The following is a 27621-nucleotide window of genomic DNA, read 5'->3' as shown; positions in this document are numbered from 1 at the left end:
TTAAAGAGAATGAATGATGAAAAGAACATTGAAACTAATATAGTTTCAGGTTTGCAGATTGCTGGATAGAATAGCAATGAATTTTGTGACCTTCCATGTGTATTTATGCAGAAGACAATGCCTGTGAATAAAGAGAATATTCCACATCAGGATGATATCAGTCAGTGGGCTCATCTAAAAGGTGTTTGCTTACCCAGTATTGATGCTAAAATTGTTATGTTAATTGGATTAGATGTACCAAAAGCTCTTAAACCTCTAGCAGTAATTGAAGTCAAAATGATGGTCCTTATGCTGAGAGAGCAACGCTTGAATGGACAATTAATGGACCATTAGGAAAAAAAAAATGAATAATGATCAGGAGATGCTGTATGTGAATGTCAACAGGAATTTCTGTTGTGAAACTTAATGATCTGTGGGATCAACAGTTTAAAATTGATTTTCCTGAATGTCTGAAAGATAATCCAGAACCTTCAAAGGAGGACAAGCTGTTTCTGGATTTAGTTTCAAATTCTGTTAAACATGTTGGTGGTCATTACTGTATCGCATTACCTTTGAAGAAGAGAGAAAGTTGTATGCTAGACAATAAAATAATTGCAGAACAGCGTATGCTGAATTTGAAAATTTGAAAATTCAAGAGAAATTCTTCCTTTCATTTGGAATATTCTTCTTTGGCTTGGCTTTGCGGACGAAGATTTATGGAGGGGATAAATGTCCACATCAGCTGCAGGCTCGTTTGTGGCTGACAAGTCCAATGCGGGACAGGCAGACACGGTTGCAGCGGTTGTAGGGGAAAATTGGTTGATTGGGGTTGGGTGTTGGGTTTTCCTCCTTTGCCTTTTGTCAGTGAGGTGGGCTCTGCGGTCTTCTTCAAAGGAGGTTGCTGCCCGCCGAACTGTGAGGCGCCAAGATGCACGGTTTGAGGCGATATCAGCCCACTGGTGGTGGTCAATGTGGCAGGCACCAAGAGATTTCTTTAGGCAGTCCTTGTACCTTTTCTTTGGGGCACCTCTGTCACGGTGGCCAGTGGAGAGCTTGCCATGTAACACGATCTTGGGAAGGCGATGGTCCTCCATTCTGGAGACGTGACCCACCCAGTGCAGCTGGATCTTCAGCAGCGTGGACTCGATGCTGTCGACCTCTGCCATCTCGAGTACTTCGACGTTAGGGATGAAAGCGCTCCAATGAATGTTGAGGATGGAGCGGAGACAACGCTGGTGGAAGCGTTCTAGGAGCCGTAGTTGATGCCGGTAGAGGACCCATGATTCAGAGCCGAACAAAAGTGTGGGTATGACCACGGCTCTGTATACGCTTATCTTTGTGAGGTTTTTCAGTTGGTTGTTTTTCCAGACTCTTTTGTGTAGTCTTCCAAAGGCGCTATTTGCCTTGGCGAAGCTGTTGTCTATCTAATTACTAATGTAATTTTAGACATGATAACCAAGGATTATGTAGAAAAGATATCAGAAGATATCTTGGAACATATTTACCTCTTCATAGAGTTATACATCACAAAAGGAGAAACTGTGTGTGTTATTTGATTGTGGAGCATCATTTCAAGGAGTTTCATTGAATTCTCAACTTCTACAAGGGGCAGATGTAACTAGTACTTTAATAGGTGTTTTTCTGATAAGATTTTGTAAAGAGCCTATTGTAATTGCTGCAGATATTGAAGCGATGTTTCATCAAGTAAAAGTACTATTTTTTTACTATTGTTATTGTAGCCTAATTGTATGCCAAATAATAAAATAATTTCAGGACAGTGTATTCTGTATTTGAAGAGGAAATTCAAGAGAAATTCTAACTTTCATTTGGAATATACAAATGATACATTGGACATGAGAGCCAAGGGCTACGTAGAAAAGATATCAGAAGGTATCTGGGAATGTAAAGATGGCAAAAAAGTGGTATTTACCTCACCATGGATTTATACATCCACAAAAGAAGAAACTGTAGAGGTTAAAACCTTGTGTTTTTGATTTTTAGCAATTTTGTACTATCGCTTTAAGGATTAATTGTTTTTGTCAAGTTACCATGGTTACTATGACATCATATGTTGTAATATCTGAGCGGACAAGGAGCTCGTTCTCATTGGAATAACCATGGAAGGAGAGTAAGCTCACTCAAGGAACTTTTCTTTGAATTCATCATTATTATTCATTATTAATCATTTATTATCATTTTAATTCATTTATATTTGTTTGAAGTTGAGTATCATTATCATTTATAATAGGCTTTGTTTTACTCATCGTTATGAAGTGCAAAACTATAAAAATGTTTATTTGCTTTTATCAATGAAAAATTAAAGCTTACAGCTGCAATTACAAAGTTTGATTTGTGTGGATGAATAAGATGCAGTTCAGAATATCGAGGATTACGTTTGCTTGAAGATGATATATTTTGATATATTTTGAGATTGGGAAATATTAGAAGCTGGGAAGTATCTATATCTTTTATTCAAAGAAGTGTTTTATAAAAGTGTGAATTTGGTTGGAAGAAAGAAATTAACATTTAAAGAAAATCTGTTACAAATTCTGGAAGCTTCTATGAGAATATGTCTTGAATTGTACAGTTAGAGCATATCCGTCTGACTGTAGACACCTGTAACCTTGAAAGAGAGATAAAAGCTCTCTGATTTGCAAGAAGCTGAATGAAAAAACAACAATTCCAGCAAGAAGAACAAAAAAAAGATTATTTAATAGAGAAAAGCCTGGAGCTTGAGGAACAACATGCTATGAATATGGCTGAAGTAAAAGCATCAGCTCAGGCTTCTGCAAGATCTATTTCTCAATACCCAAGGAGCTACCAGCAGAATAATGGGTACTGCAGCCACAAGAAATGACTATACGCGAGCAAAGAGCCACGAGTGGCGCTGCAAGTTCTCGAATATCAATGATCACAATTTATGAATCTTCCCGAAAGAAGAGCATTTTTCAGGTTCAACCATGCAAATTGATCATCATTAATGTTTCTTCATGTTGCTGAAGAGCCAGTGATAAGTTAAGGATCTCCCCTATTGTCATACAGTCATACCAAGGAACCACATCAATGCCATCACTTACATGTCAAGGTCCTACACCTATTGCACCAGTTCAAATTCAGCCAGTACCATTGACTACAAGACAACCAGTTGCAAGCCATGGTTGTCAAGACAATATATCATCACTTGTAGTGAAACAAAATGAAATTTCTTCTATGCTAGTGCAGCAACAAGGTTCATATGGTTTACCTAAGAAGGAAATTCCAGTTTTTAATGGTGATCCATTACAATATCTGATGCTCATAAATTCCTTTGAACATCACATTGAAAGTAATACTAAAAACACCAAAGATCATCTGTATTACCTGGAGCAGTATGCTGGATTTAGTCAAAAGCTACCAATATATGGATCCAGACCAAGGTTTCAAAAGGCAAAAGTATGATTGCATCACCATTATGGCAATGAACATAAAATTGCAAGGGCCACATAGACAAGATTCTTCCTTGGCCAACAATAAAATCAAAGGATGCAAAGGCTTTACAAGCATATGCACTCTTTCTGAGAGGGTGTTGTAATGCAATGGGGAGTAGTGTATATTTACAAGAGCTGAATTTGCTTGCTAATTTGATGATTATTTTCAATAAGTTCCCTTATAGGTTGTAGGACTTATGGAGAACAAAAGTTGCAGAGCTTAAGATTATTTCCAGAAGGGACGCCACTTTTGAGGATGTGATACAATTTTTGGAATGGCATGTGCACCATACCAGCATTTGGAAATATAAAGGTTACTTCAATAGTTCCTAAAGATGTAAAGAAGTCTAAATCATCAACTCAACAGAAACCAAAGGAAAGCACCTTTGTTACTACTGTGTCAGATACAAGGACATGAAAGAACAAGGAAACAATGGAAAAAGAAGATCAGATAGTTCAGGAAAATTGTTTGTATTGCAAAGATAAGCATGTTTTAGAAAAATGTTCATGTTTGGAGAAAAAAATCATATGACGAGATATTAACCTTTTTAAAGAAGAATGGTATATGTTTTGGTTGCTTGTGCAAAGGATACATCAGCAAAACTAGTAACAAGTGACTCAGTTGTGATATTTGTAGTTTAAATGAAGTAAAGTTGAGAAGGATGTCAAACAATCTGAGTCCAAGACTAAAATCACAGTCAACAAGAATGCTTCAGCTTTGTTTCAGACAAACAGTCTTACTGGGGCCGGTAACAAAGCTCTCTCGATAATTCCTGTTCAGGTTAAAGCTAAAAAAGGAAGCTTCATACTGAAGACTTACACATTTCTTGATCCATGAAGTACCGCTTCATTTTGTACTGTTGTATTGATGAATAAACTTAATCTTCAGGGTAAAAGTTCACAAATCTTATTGAAGATAGTGAATGATGAAAGGAATATTGAAATATATAGTTTCAGGTTTACAGATTGCTGGATTGGACAGCAATGAATTTTGCAATCTTCCAAGATTATGCCTGTGAATAGGGAGAATATTCCATCTCAGGATCATATCAAACATTGGGTGTTTGCTTACCCAATAGTGATGCTAAAATTGAGATGGTAATTGGATTAGATGTATCAAATGCTCTCGAACCTCTAGAAGTAACAAGGAGTCAAAATGACGGACTTTATGCCATGAGAACATTACTCGGATGGAAAATTAATGGACTATTAGGAGGAAAAATGAATAAGGATCAGCGGTTGTCGAATGTTAATGTCAACAGAATTTCAGTTGTCAAACTCAATGATCTGTGGGAACAACAGTTTAAAATGGATTTCCTTGAATGTCGCAAAGATATTCAAGAACCTTCGAAGGAGGATAAACAGTTTCTGGATTTAGTTTCAAGTTCTGTTAAACTTGTTGGTGGTCATTACTGTATCGCATTACCTTTGATGAAAAGAGAAATGTGTATGCCAGACAATAAAATAATAGCAGGACATCGTAAGCTGAATTTGAAATGAAAATTCAAAAGAAATCCTTCCTTTCATTTGGACTGTCATGTCAGATATGATAATCAAGGGTTATGTGGAAAAGGTATCAGAAGATACCTTGGAACATAAAGATGGTAGAAAACTCATCACAAAAGGAGAAACAATGTGTAATATTTGACTGTGGAGCATCATTTCAAGGAATTTCACTGAATTCTCAACTTTTACAAGGTCCAGACTTAACAAGTACTTTAATAGGTGTTCCGATAAGATTTTGTAGAGAGCCTATTGTGATTGCCTAGATATTGAAGCGATCTTTCATCAAGTGAAAGTACCATCAGAACATTATGATTTTTGATGATTGCTATGGTGGCCTAATGGAGATTACAGTAAAGACATGATTGAATACAGAATGACAGTTCATCTATTTGGAGGAACTTCGTCACCGAGTTGTGCAAATTTTGCTCTCAGGAAATGTGCTGAAGATAATAAAGAGCAATTTAGTTCTCAACCTATAAACATCATCAGAAATAATTTCTATGTTGATGATTGTCTTACTTCAGTGGTTTCAGAAAAAGAAGCAATAGATCTTTATCACGAGTTAAAAGAGATCTGTAATAAAGGAGGTTTCTTCCTTATGAAATGGATTAGCAACAGTTGAAATGTGTTGGCTGTTATTCCTGAGGAAGAAAGAGTAAAGGAGATAAAGCATCTTGATTTGGATTATGATGTGCAACGGTGTGTTCAATTTGATGTTTTCAAATTCAAAATTGTTTTGAAAGTACAGCCTTTAACAAAAAGAGGTATTCTTTCAATCGTAAACTCAATATATGATCCTCTGGGAATATTGGCACCAGTAGCTCTGAAAATTCTGCAAGAATTGTGCAGAAGAAAATTTGGATGGGATAAAACTATACCAGATTCCGTCACACAAGATTGGATGAATTGGATTGAGAGTCTTAAAATGTTAGAAAGTTTTGAAGTCAACAGATGTTTTAAACCAACAGACTTTGGAATTGCCACATTTGCTCAGTTACATCACTTTGCTGAAGCAGGCGAAGGTGGATTTGGCACTGTCAGTTATTTAGTAGTGTGAAATAATGAAGAGCGAGTACATTGTGGATTTGTAATGGAAAAGTCAGAAGCCAGAGTGGCTCCATTAAAGCCAGTCACCATACCTCGAATAGAATTGACTGTTAGTACTATGGTAAGAAAAATGGACTCTCTGTTAAGAAGAGAATTACAGATGGAGACAGCAGGCTCTGTTTTGGACCGATAGTACATCAGTACTTAAAGACATTAATAAGAAAGCCACAGGATTTTATACCCTTGTGACTAACATAGTTAATGAAATTGAAAAGATTTTGCATGCTTATCAATAGAGATATGTTAAAACAGTGGATAATTCAGCTGATATGGCTTCACGAGGATCAAAAGTCCAATCTTTTCTGAAAAGAACCAACACAGGGATGTCCGGTCCTTAATTTGTTTTGCGATCTCAAGAAGAATGGCCTCAAAATCCAGAAGAGTTTAAAAGAAATTTCAATGGAGGATCCTGAAATCCAAAACATTAAGGTAAATACTATTGAAATATCTAATGAAAATGATCCAATTACTCAATTAATTTGCCAACACTCTTTATGGTTACATTTGAAAAATGCAGTAGCATGGATTCTTAGGTTAAAAAATATGCTTTTAAATTGTATCAAGAAAGAGAATTTGAAAACTCGAAAGAGCTTTTAACAAACAATTGATGAGTTGACGAATGCTGAATTGGAGATAATTCATTTTTGTCAGATAACGAGATGTCAAAATTGAAGAAGAATCTGAATGTTACAAAAGCAAGTTGTGTTTACAAGCTAAATCCTATTCTTGTAAATGATGTATTGAGAGTAGGAGAAAGATTGGAAAAAGCAGTAATGCCAGAAGATGTGAAACATCCAATTTCATTTTTCTGATTTGATTGTTCGACATATACATGATAAAATAGGTCATGGTAGTTGTAATCGCATGTTATCAGAACTGTGCCAGAAATATTGGATACTTGGTGCTTCAACTATGATCAAAAGAATTATATCAAAATATGTTCATTATGATACGCAAGTACTAAACCTGGACAGCAACAAATGGCAGATTTGCTACAAGGCAGAGTTTCACCTAATGAATACCCATTTACATATTTATTTTAGAAAAGATGGATTAAAGAATCTTTCATTATTACAAGAACAACAAAAATGGTCTAAAGCTAAACCCAATTTTGTATCCAGAGATACTGTGATTTTCATAGACAATTCTTCACCAAGAAATTCTTGGTTGCTGAGGAAAATCGTGGATGCAGTTCCGAACAAGAAAGGTTTTGTTCGGCAAGTGCAGATTAAAACCAAGACTTAAATTTAGACCTATTACTAAAATCTGTCTTTTACAAGAAGCTGAAAGTTTGATTTCTAATCTTATACTTCTATATTTACTTTGTGTATCTGTACTAGTAATTGTATATTGCCCATTAATGTCTATAATAATAATTAGTGGCTGGAATATAAAGGTTAAAACCTTGTGATTTTTTAAAAAAACTCTTAATTTTGTGCCCTATCTAATCAAACCATTGTTTGATTATTCGACAATGTAGAGGAAACGTGAGCATGAGAGATTTTTCTTTGAACTGTGTTTCTTTTTAAATACTCTTTTGTCTTTTAATATCATTATGCATCTCTTTAAAGTTTGAGCTTCTTTATATATGTTTTATATCGGTATCATTATACCGAACTGCTTTGTTATTCATCATTATGAAAGTCTTAATAAGTAGTTATCCAAAATGTTTATCCATTTTATCAATGAATTAAAGCTACATAAGGCAGCAGTCACAGAGTTAGATTTATTGGATTAAAGATATTGAAATTCATAATATCATAGCTCACACTTTTGGAAAATTATACTTTGAAATTAGGATATATTAGAATAAGGAAAGTGTCATCTCTAGAAGCTGTCCTTGTGCCGCTGAGTGCTCATCTTTAGGCTCCTGTACCTTTTCCCCGATGGTTGCAGAGTGAGGAGGGCATGGCCTGGGTGGTGGTGGGTCTTTGAGGTTAGAGGCTGCTTTTTAAGACACCGCCTCATGTAGATGTCCTCGATGGAGTGAAGTCTGGTGCCTGTGATGTCACAGGTCGAGTAACCCAGAAACTCCAGAGTTTCTTCTTGCCCTGAGCATTGGCACCTCCATATCAGACAGTGACGCAAACAACCAGATTGCTCCCCACAGTACATTTATAGAAGTTTACGAGAGTCTTCAGTAATATACCCAATCTCCTCAGACATCTTTGTGATTGCATCAACATGGAGGCTCCAGGGCAGATCTTTGGAGATGTTGATACCAAGGAATCTGCAGTTTTTGACCCTCTCCACCTCAGAGCCTTTGATGAGGACTGGTTCGTGTTCCCCTGACTTCCTCCTGAAGTCCACAATCATCTTTGTTTTGCTGATGTAGAGCGGAAGGTTATTGTTATTACACCACTCAACAAGATGATCAATCTTCCTCCTTTATGCTTCCTCATTACTGTATGTGATTTTGCTGAAAACTGGTGTCATTGGCAAATGTGTAGAGAGCATTGGAATTGTGCCTGGCCACCCAGTCATGGGTGTATAATGAGTAGAGCAGTGGACTAAGCACACATCCTTGGGGTGCACCTGTGCTGTTTCCAATTCTTACTGACTATGGTCTTCCGATGAGAAAGGCAAGTATCCAGTTGCAGAGGTGGGTACAGAGGCCTAAAGTTTGTAGCTTCTTGACCAGCACTGAGTTAATAATGGTATTGAAAGACCTTGACATCAAAGTATTTGTGGAGTCAAAGGAAACCAAGGATATTTTATTCTGCTTGCATGAGTTAGACCTGGTGCAAAAAAAGATAGACTCTAGTGATGGAGTTCAATTAGTCAGCTATGGACAAATCTACTGAAGTTTTTCCAGGACAATATGTTAGGTCCAACCATCTTCAGCTACTTCAGTGTTTTTTCTTCTATCAAAGATCAGAAAAGAGCTTACTGGCCATTGTCTGTATTACATTCAGTTGTAACCCTTTGGATAAGGAAGCAGTCTATGCCCATGTGAAATAAGACCAAAATAACATGTAGTCTTTGGATGTTGTGTCAAGTTGCCTTAATATCTCTACATACCCTGTCATCGTCGAATTCCTCATTATTGACCAGATATTTTTCCAGACTATTAACATGAATATTTTGGGCATGAGAGGTGATAAATTCCCTGGTAAGTGATGGTCATGTCTGTCCACACTGGCTCAGGAATGAGTGCAGCAGTATTCCCTTTAAGTTTCAAAAATGGCACATAATATTTCATAAAATGTCCAGTGGTTTGGAATATGAGACACCAAAGAAGACTGTAAAGGAGCTGGATGAGGTGGCATAGCTCCAGGGATTTGAGATCGACCCTGACCTCTGGCACTGTGTGTGGGGAATATGACTATTGTGCCAGAGTCTGTACATTGCTCCTGGGTCACAAAAAGTGGGAGGCTCATCCATAAAATAGTCACTCTAAGTTGAATCCTGGAGTGGGTGTTCGGCAGGAGAATCAGTGTGGGCATGTGATAATGAACTGGTTACAGGGAAACAGCTGGTATATTGTAACTGATGGGGTTGTTCTGAGACCCTGCATTGGCTTGATCAGTCAAGGGGCTTCTTTTGCGTTCCAGGAAAACATGAATAACAACATGTTTAGAAATGCTACGTTACAACATCAACTGCACAAAAGAGGAGAACTATGGGGGTGAATAATGCTGTTTTGACAGGTGTTGCAATGGTAACTGCCTGGATTTGAGCATTTATATAGGTATAAGTTGTAGATTGCTGGAGGGATTATGAGGGATTCTAGGCCTATGGATTAGGAGACAAAGTTGAAGGTAAGATGCTTTTAAATTATTTAACATGCTTCAGGTGTTTTAATTTTGTTTCAGTTTAATATTTTTAAAATAAAAATTAAAAAAAAAATTTTGTATTTCTTATTTCATTTGTAAATTTTTATGTCAGTCATTTAAAAACTTTTGGAGTGACAGATTTCACAGGGGCAAAGCTCCAAATCCAACTCTCTGATCCTTTTCGCCTTCTGACCCACACACTCTTTTCCTGTATCCAAACGTTAGCTTTTGCTGGCTGTGAAGTCACAGGTCATGCGATCATGGCCAATGACTGCAGACAGCAGGCCCAGTGAGGCATGATTTGGCCCATTGCATGGAATAAGGAGCACTGCATACACTGATTAATGCTTTTCTTTTTAGATATCTACAAATTCTTTCATGAATAATTTTCAATATAGGTGGTTGAAAAACTGATCTGCTCTAAATATACTAATGTTTTGGTGATCTTGCTTTTGTCTACAGGTGAAACCAAAGAGCATTCAAAGAGAGGTTTGCAGCCTTGGCTTACTGCGATTATTGCAGTGGTTGTGTTCTTGAGTCTATGCTTTATTGGATTTATTGTGAATAAAATCTGGTGCAAAGATTCTGAGTAAGTTACTGATCTTTATGACTGCATGAAGTTATATCTAGAATGGTTTTGGAAATATTTCTGGAAATTGCAGGTATTTTTAATGCTATATTTTTCCTCCTTTTGCTGCTCTCTTGAATAAGGTGGAGGTTCCATGGGATTGCTCCTCTGCCTCCACCAGTGCAGTTCAGAGAGATGCATCCTAAAATGAAACCTTCAATATCTTCCTGAGCTCAGTCAACAAGATGGTCCATACATTCAATACTGATCTTTACAATTAGTTTTCAGTCTTCTTTGGCTTGTACCCCCACTCACTGAGCTAAAGTGATGGGGGTGGGGGGGGGGGGGCGGCGCAGGAAGTTTTATGCTGTGAAAATTTGCCTGAGTTGTCAAATAAGAACAAATAGTCACAATGGCACATTTTCCTCATGCCTTGGGCCAAAGCCACAAACCCATTTTCAAATTATACATTTAAACCAAAAAAAGCAGAATGGTAGCATGTTCTGCAAGAGCAATAGCATCGAGAGAGAGAGAAAGAGAGAGAGAGAGTGTAAGTGAGTAACCTTTTATCAGGATGAAGAACTAACTGGCATCCAATGGAAAAACATTGACCTAAAACATTATCTCTGTTTCCCTCCTCACATATGTTTCCTGACCTATTGATTACTTACTGCATTTTTAGACATAATAAAGAAAATATGACCAGAAACCAGTGAAAACCTCTTGGGAGAGTCACTGGATTCTTTACCATGAATTGGTCATCATGAACCACTTTGTACACACTTTAATCAGGTGTCTCTGCATAAATGAAAGAATGTGAGAGACGAAGCAGGACTAGATTATTTCAGACCGCATGTTTGCACAATTCAAAAAGTTCACAGCTGAACATTTACATCACCCAAACACCTCCCCTAAATTCACCCCATAACTCCTTATTTCTTGTTTAAAAATTCTTAATTTAGACATACACCATGGTAACAGGCCATTTTGGCCCACGAGTCCGTGTAATAAAATTTTTTTTAAAAATTCTGCCTTGAATATCTTCACCAAGTCTCCACAAGAACCCAATGGAAACTGCAAATATAAAGTTTTTTAAAAAAAAACTTGATGATCTTAAAATTAAAGTACATAAAGGTTTAAAAATTCTTAATCCACCACTGGTGTCATTTGGTGAGTGCGGATGGCACCAGGTGACACTAAAATGACCGTGTATAAAATTTTTGTGCAGTTTCAGCAGAAATTTATTATTTTTTTATAAAAATATTCTTATAGTTACTTAAAACAAAAACATTTTTCTGTAAGCCATCATTATACCTACAAGGCTAAAACTCGATGCTAATTTACTTTTTGTACCAACTAATGCACTCCTGTCAGATCTGTCATTATTACCCAATTGCAATGATGCTTTGAATCATGTGGTTTCGCTGCATGCACTACAAGCACACGCTGTTGTTTTCATGGCTGCTTGTGTTGTTTTAGTAGCTGGTTTAGTCAAATTTTCTGGTGTTTTAGCTAAAATATTTGTGGTAATTGGGATTTGTGAACTCACATACCACTTTAAATAATCCCTATACCATCAGTGCTCTGTGATTAGTAAGGGATTTCTTAAGGTGGGATGTGGGTGGAAAGAAAAAGGTTGAAAACCACTGTTGTAATCGTACCTAATTGACTCATTATGTGCACGGTTTCATAACTCCAAAGGAAATGGGCCAATGACAATATTTCTCAAGCAAAATATTTCAGTAACAATTGGATCTAGAGCAGTAATTCTTAACCTTTTCTTCCCACTCACATCCCACCTTAAGCAATCCCTTACTAATCACTGAGCGCTGATGGTATAGGGATTACTTAAAGTGGTATGTGAGTGGAAAGAAAAAGGTTGCGAACCACTGACTTGTATCAATCACTTTTTTGAGAATAAAGGAGTAATTAAAGGAAAATAAGGATAAAAATCAAAAAAGGGCTTCTGCTCAGTTACTAATAATGTTTTTACTAATAATGTAATTCAATGTAGAAAGATGATATTGTAATTTAAAGGTGTAATTTTAATTTTGCTAGTTGTTTATCTCACTACTATTGCCATTACATTCAGTGATATACGGGAATTACGATTTACAAGTAGCATTAATACAAAAAATATTATTAAGGATTCTGTAAGGAGCTTTATGGGGATGGGGGTGTGTGACACCATTAGTTACTGCACTGGGTGAAACCATCCCTAGTAACGCCACTGTAATCCATTAGTAATTAAAAATAATGTGAAACATTTAAAGGAGTATTTGCGAGCTAAGATTTATTTTTTAAAATACAAACACCTACCTGAGTTTGGAAGATAGAGTGTGGAGTTTTAGTGAGGTCACAAACAGATACAAACACTTCAAAATAGATCTCATCTTAAAATGCAAGAGTTGTGCATAAGGTGGTGCCTAGAAGTCTGCAAAGATAATAGACTCCTGTGCTGGAGATTTTCACAACGAGGTACAAATGGAAGGGCCCATCTCAGGAAACTGATAAGATCTCTCAGGAATTGATTTTGGGAGTCAGCAAGCTGTTTTGGTGGGGTTTGCTGTTTTAGGAAGGTCATGTGGTTTTGCAAGCAAAGAGAGTCAAACAGGTTTTTTTTCTCTCTCAGTGTGACGGAGAGAGAGAGAGACTGTAGGTTTTCTGCTGTGGCTTTTGGAAGCTTGTTTGAAACCCCATTTTGGAAATGGGTTGTGAGTTCTTAGTTCAGCCTGTTCAAAGCCCTTGTGGTCCATACAAGAGGAGATGGCTGGGTGTATAATGTTTTGCCTGAGATAAGGGAAACAGAAAAGGATTTCTGTGGTGACCTGAAAGAAAGAGGTTATCATCTGGAAAACCCTGATGGAGCAAGTTTCTTTGGCAAGATACTGAAGTGGCTGATCAGAAGGAATCAGTTTGTGAGTGTCCAACGAATAACAAATCTCTCTCTGAAAACCAACAAGAACCTTTCTGAATGGTAACCATTTACCTTTCAAGCATCAAAACCTGGCGAAGATTCGTAAATGTTAAATTCTGTGTAAATACAAGAATTGCCTAATACCGGTGAACTTGGAGGAGTGAGAAGTGAGATTGGACTGTGAATCAAATAACTTTTCTGAACTTATACTGTAACAATATTAATATTTGGGGAGAATTTATAAGATTTAGAGTAGGTCACATACATTCACACATTTTAAAACAGATCTTATTTGAAAGACTGAAAAATTCACATTGCAGGATCTCTGAAGAATGTAAGCACCTTTCACAAGCAGGTGTTAATTGAACTGACATCATAAAATGCTTGACCATTGTCTTGCTGGAGTCATGCTATCTATCAGTTCCCTTTCTGCAAAGTGCTCATAGAAAGGTCACCCCTGGATTTTGTTTATCTAATAACAGATGGAAGCAGAATTAAAAAACTCCTGTTGTTTTGCTGGAGAAGGTGGGGGATTTTGCAAGACATGAGTCACATGCTCTCTTTGGAGTTTCTGTTGGAAAAGAGAGAGAGAGTTGAGTTAACAGCTCAGTCAGTCAGTCAGTGTGTGGGACACTGACAAGTAACTGAAAAGTGGAATCCAAGAAAAACTGTTTGAAACTGATGAAAGCAAGTTCCAGAGCAGTAGATGGCTGGAAGTGCTATCTGTCTGATGTTTCTCTTGAAATATAGGAAGGAATGGATCTCTGTGGTAGCTTGAAGAAAGAGGTTACCATCGAGAAGACTCTGATGGGGCAAGTTTCATCAGCAAGACCCTGAGGTGACTAGTGGTGGTACCTCAGTTGTGGAAATCCTGGAGCAACAAATATCTCTCTCTACAAATATCAAACCCTTCAAGAATCTTCCTGAGTGGTAAACATTTACCTTTCAAACACCAAGCCTGGTGAACTTTATACATGTTAAATTCTGTGCACAGTATGGTGATTGCCTGCAACCAGAGAACTTGGAAGAAGGAGAAGTGAGATTGAACTGTGAACCAAAGAACTTTTCTTGAATTTACACACATATTACATACATGTGTGCTTAGAATTAGAAGGGGGTTATTTTGTTTAGTTAAGTATAGAGTTAAGTTAAAGTTTGATTCTACTTTCATGTTTGAAGTTGATTAAAAATAACTTTTGTTTTAAAAACCACTTGTCTTGGTGAATGTCTATTGCTGCTGGGTTTTGGGATCCTTTGGGCTTGTAACAAAACATACATTAAATACACATGTGCTTAGAATTAGGAGTGGGGGGGGGGTTAAGTTAGGTTAAGTTAATAGTAATAAGTTAAAGTTTGATCCTGTTTTTATGTTTAATGAAAATTAAAAATAACTTTTGTTAAAGTAACCATTTGTCTTGGTGAATTTCTATTACTGCTGGGTTTTGGGGTCCTCTGGGCCCATCACACCTTCTATTCAGCCTGCATTTCTATGTATGCAGACAAAAATACAGAAGTTCTTGGTTACATGGGGGGAGGGGGTGGAGGGAGTGCTGGTTAAAAATAGGGGAGCATGAATTTATTAGATGCGATTAAGATATGGATTTTCTATATACACATATAATATTAAAATTGACAATTTTATAAACAGAAGATGCTACAAATATGAATGAAAAACAGAAAATGTTAATGGCAGATTTTTGCCAATCTTCTAATTTGAGGAAGGATATACTGGCTTTGGAGGCAGTGTGGAGAAAGTTCACATGGTTGATTCCAGAGATGAAGGATATACTGGCTTTGGAGGTAGTGTGGAGAAAGTTCACAAGGTTGATTCCAGAGATGAAGGATATACTGGCTTTGGAGGCAGTGCAGAGGAAGTTCACAAGGTTGATTCCAGAGATGAAGGATATACTGGCTTTGGAGGCAGTGCAGAGGAAGTTCACAAGGTTGATTCCAGAGATGAAGGATATACTGGCTTTGGAGGCAGTGTGGAGAAAGTTCACAAGGTTGATTCCAGAGATGAAGGATATACTGGTTTTGGAGGCAGTGTGGAGAAAGTTCACAAGGTTGATTCCAGAAATGAAGGATATATTGGCTTTGGAGGCAGTGCAGAGGAAGTTCAGAAGGTTGATTCTAGAGATTAAGGGATTATTTTATGAGGAGAGAGAAAGTCACCTGTGTCGATACCCAGTGGAATTTAGAAGAATGAGTGAGGACATTATAGAAATATATAAAATGATGAAAGGGATAGATAGTGGCAGGAAAGTTGTTTCCACTGGTAGGTGAGACTAGATCAAGTCTCAAGATTAGGGCAGTAGATTTATGACGGAGTTGAGGAGGAATTGCTTTTCTCAGGGAACAGTGAATTTGTAGAATTCTCTTCCTTTGAAGAGAAATAGTAGAGGCTGCCTCATTGAATATATAATAAGACACAGATGATTTTTGCATATGAGAGGAATTAAAGATTTTGAGGGAAAGGTTGGTCTTGATATTATAAAATGGTGGAGCAGGCTCAAGAGGCCAAATGGCCTGCTCCTATTCTAATTTCTTATGTTCTCTTTCTACAGATGCTTCCTGACCTGCTCAATATTTCTGGTATTTTCTGCATTTATTAAACGCTCTGCATGGTACTGCACAGAATACACTGGAAAAATCTGCCATTACCAAGAGCTGCAAACAAAATGATATAATGATTTATTGAGTTGAAAGTGGAATGTTTTATGAAATTATAGTGGAATTCCAGAATTTGATATTGATGCATCAGGGCCCATCTTGCAAAGTCAAATCATTTAGAAAGGAGTTTGTGACACAGAGGTTGAATATTATTTAACTCAAATTGTAGTGTAATATTTGAAAATTTTTCTCACTTGTTACAGGGTTAGCAATCACGTGGAATCACCGCCAGCAGAAACTGATCATGTAAATGTTAATGGCACCCAGACTACAGAAACCTTGACTTTAAAAGATGTGAGGTGAGCATCCTGTTAATATTTTACTAAGTGTTTTGAATTTGGCTTTAACACAATCACAAGGGCTAAATAATGTAATTTACAAAGAAATGCCCATCACAGGAGGTTTAATGAGTAAAATAATTTCAGGCTTTCTATTGCTGGAAAATATTTATGGAATGATTTTCACAGAAACTTGACATATTTCATTTACCTTTTGTTTTAATGGTGATATCACTCTGGGCTCTCTATCCTCCAGCTTGTGAAACGGGACTGTGGTTCCTTCATGCTGTCCTGACATAACAAGTCATTATTTGCTTTTGTTTCAAAACTTGAATTAGTTATCAGTTTTATTGTATCTTTAGTGCTATATAATAGATGTTATTTTTACATGAATGGACCTGAAAATATTATGATATAGCAGGTTGAAACAAAGGGATATTCTCAAGGTCCCAGTTTACAATTTTTCCCCTGAAGGAATTCACTCTCTTTATTACTATTAACCCAAGTGGAGAGTCCATTGTGATTGTCCAAGACCCAGATTTAATTTCCAGTCACAAAGTGGGACTGTAAAACAAAGTGAACTGACTGTGTGGCTATGGTTATCAAAACCCTTCAGTATCATAGAAGATGTGTACCGTATATTTTGGCACAGAAAACAACCTTCAGATAAGACAAGTCCTCATTTTTCAGCCTAAATTTCATATCGGGCATATAAGACTATCCCCCAATTTTCTGCTCAACGCCTCAGGAACGTGCAGGAGATGGGTGTCCAGGGTCCCAGCAACTAGCTAAACTTTGTTACAACACACCAATCACCAAGTAACAAATCTGTAAATTAAGCAAGCAAGTGATTACAATAACAGTGGGGGTGGGGGTGGGGGGAGAATCCTTTTTACTTGTGGCCATGAAGATGCCAAACAGTGTGGTGTCCAAGTCTTTAGCATTGGCTGCAACCGGAGTCGGTGACAGTGACTCCATTCTCTTTATTTTTGAAGATTTTATTTTTCAATTTTTCCAAAACAGTATCACATCTGAAAAAAAACAATATTTTTAAAAGTATTTACACTTTCATTTAGTATAATGCACTTCTCAGATACAAACCCTATATCAGCTTACTTGTAATTTCATTCTCTCCCCCAGAACTTTGAAAATTAAACAAATAAAGCAATTAGTGACAGAAAATGATAAAAAGAGAGAAATTCAGTGTTCCGTCAGTCTTTATAATCTGCTTCCACTCTTTGAGGTGCTTCATTCCTGTTGTCTTTATATACTTTGTTAGCTTTTTAGAACTGTGGGCTGTTATAGCTGTGTGCCAAAGTGCTCTAGATAAAGTTGCCACATTTTGGCAAAAGTATCATATTTATTTCTTAAATGAAATGTTATCTTCTCCATGGGCATCTCCGTGATCCATCAAATGATAAGCAGGGGGCAGTCGGACTTCCAGCTGATTGCAATGCATTTATTCTTGCTCCTGACAGGGCAATTTCTACAAATTTAATTTGGAATTTAGTTAATGTTCTGCCCACACCCTCTAGGTTTCCCAATAAATACAGCTCCAGATCCAGCGGGAAGTCTGTTCCTGTAATTTTAGTTAATATATTAGATAATTCCAACCAAAAGCCTCTCACCTTCACACAGGTCCATGTGGAGTGTATAAAGGTACCAATTTATAACCCACACCTGAAGCACATTTCTGATACCTTTGATTTTCCTTTGTGTAATTTTTGTGGTGTGGGGTATAACTGGTGTAAGAACTTATATTGTAACAATCTGGTGTTGATTACTGATGTTACACTTTTCCTATGTAAATCTGACCATAGCAATTCTCAAAAGTTCAGATCCCCTTTCGAAGCCAAATATCCAGAATTTTGTTACCTAAACTCATAGACATCAGTTCGTTACATATTAAGGGTTCTTTTAGCAATATTGCAATCTCTTTAATCTCCTTCCAGATTTTTACCAGATGTTTTAGGATGGGGTTATCATTCTTTTATTTATTGATTTAGTTTTTGTTTTGTAAGTTAAATCCTTTGCCACCCCTCCTCCATACTATGTAATCCTATGTTAACCCATTTTGGTGGTTCGCGACTCCATTCTCAACATCAGGTGTGGTGCCGTACTCATCAATAAAGTTGCCTTGCTGCCCAAGTGTGCAGGAACCATGGCTATTTGTCAGCGTTGGGGGGCGGTGGGGGTGGGGACTCTGGTTCCCAGGTAGGACCTCAGGATCTCGGGCAGGAGCAGGGACCTTGGGCTCTACAATTGAAAAATGTCTGGGTGGATTATGGTGTCATTTGGGACCGGCAGAACCAGCAGTGGGAAGGTGTCACAACCAGCAATGGGGAGGTGTCGGGATTGGCTGTGGCAGTGGTGGGGAGGTGTCAAGGACTGGCAGCGGCAGTGGTAGGTGGTAGGGACCAGTCTGCGTTTCTGGCCAGAATTTTAGGGTCATGTTTTTGTATCTGACCTATAAGACGACCCCTGTTTATGGCATGTTTTTTGGGTGCTTCAAGGTTTGTGTTCTACGCTAAAATATATGGTACTTATAAACATTTACATACAGCTGAATTCTTGATCTTTAGCAGCCAGTGAAATTTCATAGTATAGAAAATAATGAATTGAAATATATGGAACTTAAAGCCACCAGATATTGAATCTTTGTGTCTTTATTAAACTAAACCAGCTGTGACTGTCCTGGAACAGATGTAGATTCCTGGCAGCGTGAGTTCTGCTGCAGCTGGCAAACTTTGCATTGCAGTAATAAAAGAGATCATGTTGTGTCTGCACCAAATATAGAGAATAAACAAGGCATGGAAAAATTCCATGTGTATAGAAATTTTAACAGGGTTTGAAATAGTTTGCATTGTCACCTGGAATTCTGAATGGACTTAAAAAGGATATTTGCATTCCAAACCAGAGGAAAACTGCGAACAATGTTAAAGCCCAGCAGGAAATGAAAGCTGGTGTAATTCAAACAAACAATGCTGTATTATGTACATTGTTCATTTCAGACTCATGTTTTTAATCATACCTCGAAAATCCCACAATAAGCGTATGTATTCTGAGATATACATAAGCAGAGATGCTTCTGCCACATTCCTTGATCTGGATAGATTGGGAATAAAACCATCCAATAAGTGTGAATTGTTATTATAAATGAAACCGAATTATCCTTTGGCACAATGGTGATTTACTTTTCCCATTTCCTTTCCTCTCCACTAACCTGCTGACTCAGATCACGAGCCATATCATCTCTGGATGTTCAGATTCTGTATTTGAACAGGTTATTCAAATAGTGTGATCAGTTTTGCCAAACACTAATCTGCTCAGATGTGTACATTCCATTAAAACCCCTGAAAACCAATTAAATATAGAACCTATGGCCAATTACAAACATAACCACTAGAGAACCATAGAATATTACCACACAGAAATAGGCCCTTTTGGCCCTTCTAGTCTGTGGCGAGCCATAATCTTTTCCTGCACCCAGTCCGTAGCCCTCCATACCTCTCTTATCCATGTACCTGTCCAAATTCTTCCTAAATGTTAAAATTGAGCCCACATTCACCACTGCAGCTGACAGCGCATTCCACGCTCCCACTACTCTCTCCCCCTAAACTTTTCCCATTTCACGCATAACCCAGGTCCGCTGGCTTATATCTCACCTACCCTCAGTGGAAAAAGCCTTTCTACATTCCCCTCAATTTTGAATACCTCTATCAAATTTCCCCTCATTCTTCCATGCTCCAGGGAATAAAGTCCTAATCCGTTAAACCTTTCTCTGTTAATCAGCTTCTGAAGTCTGGGAAACATTTTAGTAAATCTTCTCTGCACTCTTTCAATGTTATTGATAGTTTGTCTGTAGTGAGGTGACCAAAACTGCACACAATACTCCAAATTCGGCCTCACCAATGTCTTATATAACTTTACCATAACATCCCAACTCCTATATCAATAGTTTGATTTACTAAGACCAATATGCCAAACGTTCTCTTTACAACCCTATCAACCTGTGACACCACTTTCAAGGAATTATTTATCTGTATTCCCAGATCCCTTTGTTCTACCGCACTCCTCAGTACCCTACAATTTATCATGTATGTCCTTTCTTGGTTTGTCCTTCCAAAATGCAACACCTCATACTTGTCTGCATTAAATTCCATCTGCCATTTTTCACCCTATTTTTACAGCTGGTCCAGATCCCTCTGCAAGCTTTGGAATCCTTCACCATCCACAATACCTTCAACCTTAGTGTCATCTGCAAACTCGCTAATCCAATTTGCCACATTATCATCCAGATCATTGATATAGATGACAAACAACAATGGTCCCAACACCGATCCCTAAGGCACATCACTAATTATAGGTCTCCAGTCTGAGAAGCAAACATCCACCATTACTTTTTGGCTTCTCCCGTCCAACCACTGTCGAATTCAGTTCACGCCTTAACTATGAACACCAAGTGCCTGAACCTTCCTGACTAACTTCCCATGTTGGACCTTGTCGAAGGCCTTACTGAAATCCATGTAGACCACATCCACAGCCTCTCCTTTGTCAACTTTCCTGGTAACCTCCTCAAAAAACTCTTTTCAGATTGGTTAAACACAACCTACCACTCACAATCAATGTTGACTATTGCTAAACAGTTTCTGGCTATCCAAGTAACTGTATATCTGATCTCTTAGAACAGCTTCCATTAGTTTGCCTACTGATGTCAGACTCACTGGCCTATAATTTCCAGAATTACTTTTAGAGCTTTTAAAAAAAAATTGAACAACATGAGATACCCTCCAATCCTCTGGTACCACACCCATGGTTAAGGACATATTAAATATTACTGCCAGAGTCCCTGCAATTTCTGCATTAGCCTCTCTCAAGGTCCAAGGGAATATCTTTGAGGCCCTGGGGATTTATCTACCCTTATTTGTTTTAAGACAACAAGTACTTCCTCCTCTTTAATCTGTTTAGGTTCCATGCTCTAACTGCTTGTTTTCCTTACTTCCAACAATTCTGTGCCAGTTTCCTAAGTGAATACTGATGAAAAAAATTATTTAAGACCCCCTCTACCTCTTTTGGCTCCACACAAAGCCGACCACTCTGATCTTCAAGGGCAGCAATTTTGTCCCTTACTATCTTTTTGCTCTTAATAGACTTGTAGAAACCCTTTGGATTTTCCTTTACATTATCTGCTAAAGTGACCTCATTTCTTCTTTTAATCTTCCTGACTTCTTTCTTGAGGTTTTTCTTGAATTTTTTATACTCCTCAAGTACTTCATTTGCTCCATGTTGCCTATAACTGTCATACACCTTCTCGACCCTTGAAAACCAAGGTTCCCGATGCTTACTCTCCTGTCAGGAACATACAAGCTCTGTCCTCTCAAAATTTCACCTTTGATCCTTCACTTTCCTTGTACATCCTTGCCCAAAAACAACTTATCCCAGTCCCCCCATTCTAGATCCCTTCTCATTCCCTCAAAATTGGCCTTTCTCCAATTTAGAATCTCAACCAGCCTAAACTAACATTCTCCATAATTAATTTGAAACATTATGATCATTGGACTCAAAATGTTCCCCTACACATACTTCTGTCACCTGTCCTCTCTCATTTCTTAATAGGAGATCCAATAATGCACCATCTAGTTGGTACCTCTATATATAGATTTAGAAAACTCTACTGAACACATTTGACAAACTCCAAACCCTCCAGCCCTTTTACAGACTGGGAGTCCCAGTCAATATGTGGAAAATTAAAACCTCCTACTATCACAAACTTATGTTCCTTGCAGCTGTCTGCTCTCTCTCTACAGATTTGCTCCTCCAATTCTCATTGACTATAGGGCAGTCTATAATACAACCTCATGAATGTGGTCATACCTTTCCTGTTCCTCATCTCCACCCATATATTATTAATAGATGAGCCCTCTTATTTGTCAAGTCTGATCAAGTATTTTCCCTGATGAGCAATGCAAATCCTCTCCCTTTCATCCCTTCCATTCTATCATGTCTAATGAGCTGCCCATCCTGCCCATTCTGCAACTAAGTTTCACAAATGGCCACAATATCATAATTCTACCTGCCAATCCATGCTCTAGGTTCACCTGTCTTTCCTACAATACTCCTTGCCTTGAGAAAATTTCCAACACATAAAACCCATGGACTTCTAATGTGCCTGCAAGTTTCACATCATCTTTTCCCTCCTCCAGTCTTTTATCTTCTCGGGTACTCATTGTGGTTGGGACTAGTTCAGATGCAAACTGTCCATTGGAACAGGTTGCCTCTTCCCTGGAAGAGTGCTCAATGATCAAGAAAGCTGAATCCCTCCCTCCTGCACCATGTTATTTTGCCACGTGTCAAGCTACAATATCCTTCTATTTCTAACCTCACTAACACGTGGCACAGGTAGCAATTCTGAGATCACAACCCTGAAGGTCCTGTCCTTCAGTCTAGTGCCTAACTCTCCTTGCAGGACCTTCTCACCCTTCTACTCACTTCATTGGTCCCTATATGGACCACAACACACTCCCTCTTGAGAATGGCGTGAATGCCATCTGAGATAGCTCAGCACCAGGGAGGTAACATATCATCCGGCATACACAACCTCTTCCAAAGAACCTCTTATCTGTTCCCATGACTATGGGATTCCTATCACTACAGCTCGCCTCTTCTCTTCTCTTCCCTTCATAGCCACAGGACCAGGGTCCATGCCAGAGACATGATCACTGTGGCTTGTCCGTGGAGGGTCGTCCCCCCAACAGTATCCAAAATGTATACTTGTTATTGAGGGGAATGGCCCTGCACTGCCTGCCTCTTCCCTTTCCCGCTCCTGACTGTCACCCATCATTCTTATCATCTTCTTTCACGAACATTCACATTACAGTAGTATCTGGAATTTAAGCAATTAGCAGGCTCAAGCAACCAGCAAAACAAAATTGTGGAAAATATATAGATAAAAAATAGGGAAGTTTAAAATTGGCACACCTTGCTGTTAATTCACCAATCCTGCAAAATCAAACAACTGGAAAATTCACTTTTCTGGAATGTACTAATCCCCATGGGTGCTGGATATCAGTGGTTTTACTGTACTATCAGTACACCTGTCATTTGATATGTAACATAAATTGAACATTTTTTAACCTAACACAAATGAATACAATAATAGTATTGTGATTGAAGAACAGATTTTTATTCACATTTCACTATTTAATCTTTCCTGTGACTACAGATCAAGTGAACATCCAAGTGCTTATGAAAATATATACGAGGTTCCCAGTGATGAATCACCGAAGATAACTGTAACTGCAATGTAATCTTGTTAATGAGACTGTTTTCCCAGAAGATCTATTTGAAGTATTGGGTTGATTTCATGATGTTCAGCACATTCCTTTCTTTTGTTTTGATTATATAAATAGAATAGAATATATTGTAGGAAAATTTTAATGCCTTTGAGTTTTTTGTGTAATTTGAGTCATACCTTTTGATCTGGGTGCTTCACATAACTGAAATTTTATTGTTTCTTTGAAGGTAAATATTATAAAGATTTTCTCTATATTTTTCTCACTGTTCAGAGGAACAGACCGATGACCTGTTCCTGATAACACTTCAAGACTGTTCAATCTCTTTCATTCTGTGTGAACAACTTGTGCTATTCTCAGTGCTGGATTAAGGTATTGCAGCGCATGCAGCATTTATTTTAAAGGGAGCCCTAAATAGTGCCAGCTGCCGCATGCATGGTCCTAAATATTGCTGGCTGGTGCATGTGTGGTGAGGGGGCAGTGTCACAGTAACACACAAAGTGCCAGCTGGTGTATGTGGAATGAGTTGGAAATGTGACTGTGGCGACGTTTTTGGTAAGTTTGGAATAGTCTTAATTATTTTTAACAAAATGTTGCTAGCTTTCTCAGTTCACTATATATTCAGTGATTACCAGTGGCATATCTAAGGAACATAGTGCATATGGCAAGCACTGAAATTGCATTCCCCCGCCCCCCCTCTCTTGTTAAAACTTAATTACACATTTTGTTCTTATATTTACACTGAAATTACAATAACACTGAAATTGCCCCCCCCCCCCCCACCTCCCCTCCCATCCCCTATTAAAACTTACACATTTTGTTAAAACAAAACTTACTTACAGCGGCAGCTGGCTCAATGCGGGATCAATGGCCATTTTTGTTACCCATAATCCCCCATGCACCTGGAACCACTCTGCTTTTCACATTGTTATCGGCAACATGCAGCTCCCCTGACATGTAAATGAATGAAACCAGCCAGCTGACTGAGGGGCTGAGGAGAGGATTATTTTTTGTTCCGCTAAGGCAAGTTTACATTTACATTTTCATCTTTGTGCAGCGGCTATGAGATACCGATTAAAGGTGATAAATGACTAAAATTGCTAACTTTTAAGGTTAGCGATTTTAGCCAATTATCACCTTTAATTGTGGTTATTAACACAGACGATCAGTGTGGTATCTCATAGCTGCTACAATGATGAAAACAAAAAAAGTTTCTCATAATTCATAGTACATAAATACAGGGCCCTTGAAAATCCAAGGCCTGTAGCATGTACTACTTTTGCTACTATGTTAATCCGGCCCTGGCTATACTAAAATCAAGCTTTGAACCCATTGGATGAGGCCTGACAGCTATTGCAAGCAGAAAGTGTGCTTCCAAATTTTGAACAGTACTGTTGTGAACCCAGCCACTAGGAGGTGCACAGACACAGCCCAAAGTGATTGTGAGAAGATGCAAGTAAACACACAGAAATGTGGGAGGAACTCAGCAGGTTTCGCAGCGTCAATAGATGTATAAAACCAGCTTCAAAGCATTTCAGGCAACAAGATGCTTAGAATTTAAAATCAATCAATAATAACAATCAACTTGTAACTGGTATTACAAAAACATTTTTTCCTGTACTTTAGTTATACTCTGAAAGTTTATTTGCTGGTAAGCTTCATTGTAACTTGAAATGATTTTGAAATTTATCCAGAAACATCATACATCAGCTTAGAAATCAGATTTTATTCTTTTTGGTGAGCTAAACCATTGTTGCATTTTGCACTAATTAGGTTGCCTGAGTAAAGCTATGAAGATGACTAAGAATACATTCAAAACAGCTTTAGGATGGTTTACATCCAGAAATATGCATCAATACCAGAGCTGCATTGTTCTAGTTAGGACATGATTTCAGTCATTGTGCTGCACATTAATCCAAGAAGGTGCATTTACCCTCAAAGACACTTTCTTCATGGTTCCAACTCCAACAATACACTGGGGAGAGGGAGACAGCTCCCACATTCATTCAAATGATCATTCAAACCATGGTAAATGAGATGCATGCAGAAGGGTGATCACATCTTCCCAGGGCGCAGGGAAAGTAGAAAGGTCTAGGCAGGAAGTTGTTTTATTTATTGGCTCATACTTCAAAAAGCCAGTTTTAACTTAGCAAAGCACAGTTAAACCCGTTGCCCTGACAAGAGATGCCAGGCTGCGGTGAGCTGCAGACCAGCTGTAGTGAACTCTTTCAATAATTGGATCAAGGACTCATTTACGACATATCAGTGTAGGCGAATCTGAAAAGTAGGATGTGAGGGATTATTCAGGATCATCTTGGCTCCTCCACTGGATTATTGATGAATATGGAATAGGCCACTCAGCTCCTAAAGCCTGCCCTGCTTTTTGGCTCACCTGGAGCAGGCCCTCAACACCTGTTCCAGTTCACTACAGTCCCCCCATTGTTCCAGCCTTCATAATTCTCTGAGGTAGAGAATTCTAGAGATTCATGCCCTCTGTGAGAAGAAATTTTCCTTCTATACACTTCACTTTTAAATAATAGTCCTGTTACTTTGTAACCATGTCCCCTTGTTCTAGACTCCCATTTGTGGAAACATTTCAACATTTACCTTGTCATTCCTCCTTTTCAACAAAATCACAACTCCCTTCTCGGAACTCATCAAGTTTATTGTCATCTATATTGATTGTACAAGTACAGCCCAACAAAACAGTGTTCTCTGGTCCTCAGTGTAAAACACGCAGTCACACTACCAGACATAACACACACACATACATACAGACAAGCATTACATATGGAGGACAAGTATTTCATCTATACAAATTTTTAAAAATATATTGTTTTGTACATATGAGAGTCTTGGATGGAACTTCACAGTATACAAGTTTTTCAGTTGGTTGTGATACCATAATCTAATAATTAGCCTGATGAATCATTTTGGAATGACTAAAATGATATAGTGTCTCAAATAAGGGACCAAAACTGTACACAGTACTCCAGTGTGGCACTGACACCCTTTACAATACTGCCTCATTTTTATACGCCAACTTCCTAGTATTAAAAGCCAGTTTGATTCATGCCCATGAAAACATAGATCCCTCTGTACTCCACTCACTTGCAACCACTCCCCATTTAGGTAATAATCTTTTTGATTCCTCCAGCTAAATTTTAACTCTTCACAATCCTGTTGTGTTAAAATAAAGTCAATGTCTCATTTCCAATTCATTGACTTGGATAATCGATTGACATGTCAATCCATTTAAGATGTCAGAGAATTATAGGTTTAAATTCTGCTCCAGAGACTAGAGCACATATTAGGTCAATGGTGCAGGAGCACATATTAGGTCAATGCTGGAGGAACTCAGCAGGTCAAACAGTGTATTTTATACACCACAGTTTATACACCAACGTTTCGGCTTGAGCCCTTCATCAGCGTATGAGAGAAACATAGACAGGTGCCTGAATAAAATGGTGGGGGGAGGGGTAAGGGGAGGAGCACAGGCAAGAGACAATAGGTGGATGAGGGAGGAGGGATAGGTCTCTGAATGGAGAGAGAAGGGGGTGGAGTGCTGGAGAAAGGGAAACAGAGGGATGGGGAAGAGAAGGAGAATGGATAGTAGTTCAGCAGAAACCGGAGAAGTCGATGTTAATGGCATCTGATTGGAGAGTGCCTAGGTGGGATATGAGGTGGTGCTCCTCCAATTATGGGTGGCCTTGGTTTGGCAGTTCATGAGGCCATGGACAGACATGTCGGCACTTGAGTGGGGCACAGAATTGTAAGGGTTGACACTGGGAGATCCCTGTCATTGATGTGGACAGAGAGAAGGTACTCAGTGAAGTGATCTTCCAGTCTGAGACTAATCTCTCTATTGTACACAAGTCCTCTTGTATTAGCTGGAACTGCTGTATTTCAGATTGGATATCAAAATAAGTCTCTTCCCATTGGAAATTTTAAAAAACTATGAGGAGAGTAGAGAAAACCAACCATTTACCTCTCAATGAAAATTGCTCACATAGAATATTGACATCCTTGGAATGGGTGTGTAAAGATCATGGAGGGTACAG

The 27621-nt window shown here is 38.2% G+C and overlaps 1 protein-coding gene across 2 annotated transcripts in view; it reads left to right on the top strand.

Annotated features, from left to right (window-relative positions):
• LOC138763799 (PDZK1-interacting protein 1-like) overlaps positions 1-23705 on the top strand; it is a 32227-nt gene extending 8522 nt beyond the window's left edge. For both annotated transcript variants that reach the window (XM_069938557.1, XM_069938558.1), the window contains 3 exons: positions 10298-10424; positions 16194-16289; positions 23491-23705. In XM_069938557.1, the coding sequence (XP_069794658.1) occupies positions 10298-10424; positions 16194-16289; positions 23491-23575 (308 nt within the window). In that variant the 3' untranslated portion in view covers positions 23576-23705. The remainder of the gene's footprint in view (positions 1-10297; positions 10425-16193; positions 16290-23490) is intronic.
• The last annotated feature ends 3916 nt before the right edge of the window (positions 23706-27621 follow it).

Source organism: Narcine bancroftii, chromosome 5 (assembly GCF_036971445.1).
Source record: "Narcine bancroftii isolate sNarBan1 chromosome 5, sNarBan1.hap1, whole genome shotgun sequence".
Lineage (NCBI taxonomy): Eukaryota > Metazoa > Chordata > Chondrichthyes > Torpediniformes > Narcinidae > Narcine > Narcine bancroftii.
This window is presented reverse-complemented; position numbering and strand designations above follow the sequence as displayed.